The following is a 4,623-nucleotide window of genomic DNA, read 5'->3' as shown; positions in this document are numbered from 1 at the left end:
TGACTGTGTCCTGACTGTGTCCTGACTGTGTCCTGACACTGTGTGCTTCGGAGAGAAATCCGACCACATCCATGAATGCTCCCTAGTTTCAGAGTGGATTAAAAAGCTTTCTGACCGAATGCAGTTTCTCGGGGAGTTGCGTGTATTTTTACACTCCTCAAAGCCCCGGGGCTTTAATTCATGTTCCAGTAGCGTGAGTGGAAAGGCTGTCACTTTTCCAAAGATCAAGTTTTAACAAATTTTCCACGCAAGAAAGAAGCAACCAAACACTCAAATAAATCTTTTTATGTTGGTTACGGCGCAGTGACTGAGCAAACACACAAAACCGTTTGTCTGTTCTGCAGGAACAGAGGAAATGAAGTCAGACAAGCAACACTTTGTTGGAAATGGCTCGTCTCTGAACCTCTTTAACATCCAGTTCCATTTATCCACTCATTCTCTTCAGCTTTAGGCTGAGGCCAACAGTTCCTGAGGGCGTGGCTCACCCTGGACAGTACAGCACTCCACTGCACTGGAGTCATAACACGAGCAGCTGTAAAGGTAATGTGACAAGGTGAGCAGTGGTCTGTGGCAGTGTTGGGTGGAATCAGGATTCACACATCACACCCTGCCTTAAAATAGAAAACATTCTACGCTGGGAGCTGAGCGTGGACACAGGTCCTGCAGCCGCTCTGACCTCAGACACTCACTGCCAAAGGCTCTCTTAGTCAAAGACCTGTATGTTTAACACTTAGTTTCATTTAATTAATTTAATATTTTAAAAGAATTAAACAAAAACACATTTTTTCCGCCCTTCAGATTCACACAGCAGCAACAATGACGGCTGTTAATAACTCTGAATTAAAGCTGACGTCGCAGCGCTGCACCCTGCTGAGCTCGGCGGTTTCAAAGAGAGCTGACCTACATTAAAGGGAAAAGTTGAGACAGACTCAAACAGTCCATGACACGGAATGAACCTCTGAGAGACATTCACAGTCCAGACACCAGCAGGAGCGTGGAGCTGATTACCACCGTCCTCTACTCTGCACAGGAACTTTAGATGTTGAACAAAATGGAGGGAAATGGAAACGGCAAAAACCCTGGTTTATATAATTGTAGTTAGTAGTTTAGAGTAGAAGATCTTTGTGGATGTCAATCCTCTCACACTGCTCAGACTTTTTGTTACGTGTTACTGGTGTGTGGTTATACCTGTGGGGAAGACAGCGGGGACGTGGTCTGCATCTCCAGCCACCAGGGAGGGCACAATCCAGGTGAAGCCGTAGCCAGTGAGGCCCACAGAGTGGGCCACTTCAAAGATGGTGCTGGCCTCCTCCTTGGTGCAGTAGAGCAGGATGACGGGACTCTGCAGTTTCTTCATCTGGTTCTGGATTTTGGAGTCGCCGTCATCCACAGACATGTCCAGCAGGAGGACCTCCTCGAGTTCCCATCCCACGAAGCTGTTCTCAATGGTGCTGCGAATCTGGAGAGATGAAGGAGATGTGATTTCAGCAGGCGTAGGCTGCACAACATTCAGTGGGATTGTTAAAGAAGACACTGGAACAAAAGTGACTAAGATAAATCCTCCCCCAAATCCCAGACTGCAAAACTGTTATGCCTTCACACGAGACAAAGGTTTTTCTCAAGATCTGACAAAAACCCGAGCAGGTGTTTCTCTGTCATGTCCTCGTCCTGTTTCTCCTCATGGACAACTGACACCAGCTGCTGTATTTACATTTCTCTAAACCTTTTTTCATTTGTTGGACACATTAAAGTCTGGTCGTCACACACACACTGAGAAGATCCCTGCTTTAATCCCAGGTGGATTCTGCATGTCCTCCCTGTGTTTCCCATGATGCTCCATGGTTTATCCCTCACTTCAAAGGTTCATCTGACTCTAAATCGATCGTAGGTGTGAGTGTAAATAGTTGGTTGTCTCAATATGTGGTCCTGTCATGGACTGTCCAGCCCTTGCCCAGTGACTGCTGGAATCAGTTGGAGAAATGGATGAATAAATATCTGAATTTGATTCAGATCTCATCTCGATGTACCTTAATATTAGATAAAAATATATTAAAAAACAAACTTAGAAGGACACAAATGAGGTAATCCTCGCTGGAAGAAAATTTCACAGACATAATAATATCAAATGTCTCTCAGTGTCTCCCAGTGTCTCTCAGACTCAACAAAAAATAACAAAAGTGAAGACTCAATAAAAAATAACAAAAGTGAATCTCTAATTTTCACAGAAGAGGTTTTTGGCCATTAGTGTAATTACTGATGAGTATCCTTGTACTTCTGAAGATCCATTTCAGAAGAAAAATGAATATTTCCAACATTATAGTCAATTTGTTTTTTTCTGTTTTTTTTTTCACCTTGTTGACAAAGTCCTGGTAGCCGGGGTAGTAGGTGGTGACGATGGAGAATATGTACCAGTCATACTCCTCCATGATGTTCAGCATGACAGAGGCCTGCTGCTCGATGGATGGTCCGAACTGGAAAAACATGGAGTTGTCATCCTGGAGAGCAGAGAGAAAAAAACACAAACACGGTCATGAGTCAAACAGCAGGAGAGACAGAAACATGTCGCCTCACAGACTGTGTCATGTGACCGTATGTTTCAAACTTCGGTTTTAAAATCAGAGTTATGCTCAGGTACTCTTCAGGCTTTCTGGCTGATTTGAGGAAAATTTTACCATGTGGATTTTTTGATGTTGGGGAACGGCAGTAAATTAGACCAAAAGTTTCATTTTTCATTCACTTCTACTATTCTTTTCAGGCTTACTTATTTAGGTTTGGAGGGCAGTGCAGTTATTAGTTATTAGTGTCAGACGTTTGACGGCCATGATGATCTGATGTTAAACGTTGGCTACCAAATGTGCAGTCGAGACATTTCTGTCTAAACATTTTCTTTGTTTGGACTGACAGAGAGGAGGCGACTTTCAGGATGCTGACGACTACTGTCATGACCTGGTTTTGGGGGGGGGGGTAAATCAACCATGGAAAAAAACGCCAAGCAACTCATCAGGACACAGTTACGACGGATGAGTCACAAATGTTTATGTCCACAGAACAAGTACCAGACGTCAGTGCGGAACATTTCCCCACTGACGTCATTTTAACGTCTACCACTGAGTCCATAGAGACGTTTATGGTATTAAATACAATCACCAACATGAGCATTAAAGATCATGACATCATCACCTACAGAGAATGAGGATCAGTTTAATCCAAAATAAAAAATAAATGTCATCATTGTTAGTGATTTATAGAAGTTTTGTTTCTTTCGAAACAATTTCTTTGTATTAAAAACAAGACGATTTTCTAAAATAAGTGACTCATTTGTTCCATTCATTTTTAAAAATGCACAGCTTTTTTTTATTCTAAGCCAGAAGCAGTTTCTAGCTATTTTTAAAAGAAGTTATTAATATTTAATTTACATAAATCCCATTTCATGGTCAGGTTTCACAAAAACACGGGCCACAAACGCACCAAACAACACCTTCAAGGCTTCAACTCATTTAAAACTGTGTGCATTGAATAAATAATTCTGCCCCGCTGCAACATCTGTGCCCAGAGATAGGATCTGTGAGCAGGCACGGTGCCAGGATCCAGCTGCTTCACAGAGTTCCCACAAACTGAGCCGACTCCACGGACAGATAGAAGTTCATGTCCTCCTTTAAAGATCAGCCACCAGGCGATGAATCAATCCTGATCAAACAGTGGGAAGTGATGAGGTCAATTAACTGACAATAAATATGTTTTGTGTGAGTTCACAGCATTTGGAGAGGTTTTTTGTTTCTGTTTTGTACGATCTGTAAATTGCGATGTTATCCCCCGTTTGGATGTTCTTGAATTTTCATCGACATTTTATTTTGAAGGGTCTGCAGTCACCTCTGGACTGTGAGGTCACCAAACCAAACTCATTATTTGCAGTGAGTAGGACATTTTGTATGACTACATGAAGCTTCTTAATGGCGCCTCCCATGGCAGCCTGTGTGGGTTGCAACGACTCGCTCTGTGAATTTCCCCAGTGTGAAACGAAGGAAAGAAGAACGGAGTTCAATTTCAATTCACTTTGTAACATTTTCCACATTTGTCCCACGTTGGGACGTCTTCTACTTGTTTATCAACACTTTTTGATGCATAAAGAAGAGGACGTGTTTATCCAGGACCATGTTGACTCACCTATGAACTCCACCTTTCACGTCCCCTGTGGATCCACTCCACACCTGCATGCACTGCTGCACTCTGTTTGTGTGCAGTCTGAGGTCCACGCACCGGCATTTAAACATCTGCAGAGGCCATGCACGTGTGTGCAATCAGTCACACATGTTAGTCATGCAGGACGACTGTGAGCGTTTCTCAGGTGAGAGGCCCCGCCTCCACTCCACATCAAAGCACCCCCAGCCCACCTCACCCCCTCCTCTTTTCTACCCACGGGGGTAGATATAATGTGTTACCTACTTTTCTCTTTAATGAGTTTAAAACATTGCAGTGTCAAGTGGTGCTGGAGGAACGAACGGCAGAAATGTGAGGGCGGTCTCTCCGTGCGTGTGTGTGTGTAGGTGTGCGAGTGTGTGTGTTTGTTGTTAAGCTGAGCATGACATTCTAATCCACACTGACAGTAAATAGACTGTGCTCAGT

At 43.4% G+C, this 4,623-nt stretch overlaps 1 protein-coding gene across 7 annotated transcripts in view; it reads right to left on the bottom strand.

Annotated features, from left to right (window-relative positions):
- The window catches only part of grin2bb (glutamate receptor, ionotropic, N-methyl D-aspartate 2B, genome duplicate b), a 68,039-nt gene that overhangs the window by 26,574 nt on the left and 36,842 nt on the right, over positions 1 to 4,623 (bottom strand). For all 7 annotated transcript variants that reach the window (XM_025058952.1, XM_025058954.1, XM_025058953.1 and 4 more), the window contains 2 exons: positions 2,352 to 2,495; positions 1,189 to 1,459 (listed from right to left, as the gene is read on the bottom strand). In XM_025058952.1, coding sequence (XP_024914720.1) covers positions 1,189 to 1,459; positions 2,352 to 2,495 — 415 coding nt within the window. The remainder of the gene's footprint in view (positions 1 to 1,188; positions 1,460 to 2,351; positions 2,496 to 4,623) is intronic.

The sequence above is a fragment of the Cynoglossus semilaevis genome, chromosome 9 (assembly GCF_000523025.1).
Source record: "Cynoglossus semilaevis isolate Cse_v1.0 chromosome 9, Cse_v1.0, whole genome shotgun sequence".
Taxonomy (NCBI): domain Eukaryota; kingdom Metazoa; phylum Chordata; class Actinopteri; order Pleuronectiformes; family Cynoglossidae; genus Cynoglossus; species Cynoglossus semilaevis.
The sequence above is the reverse complement of the archived record's forward strand: the minus strand, read 5'-3'. Positions and strand labels throughout refer to the sequence as shown.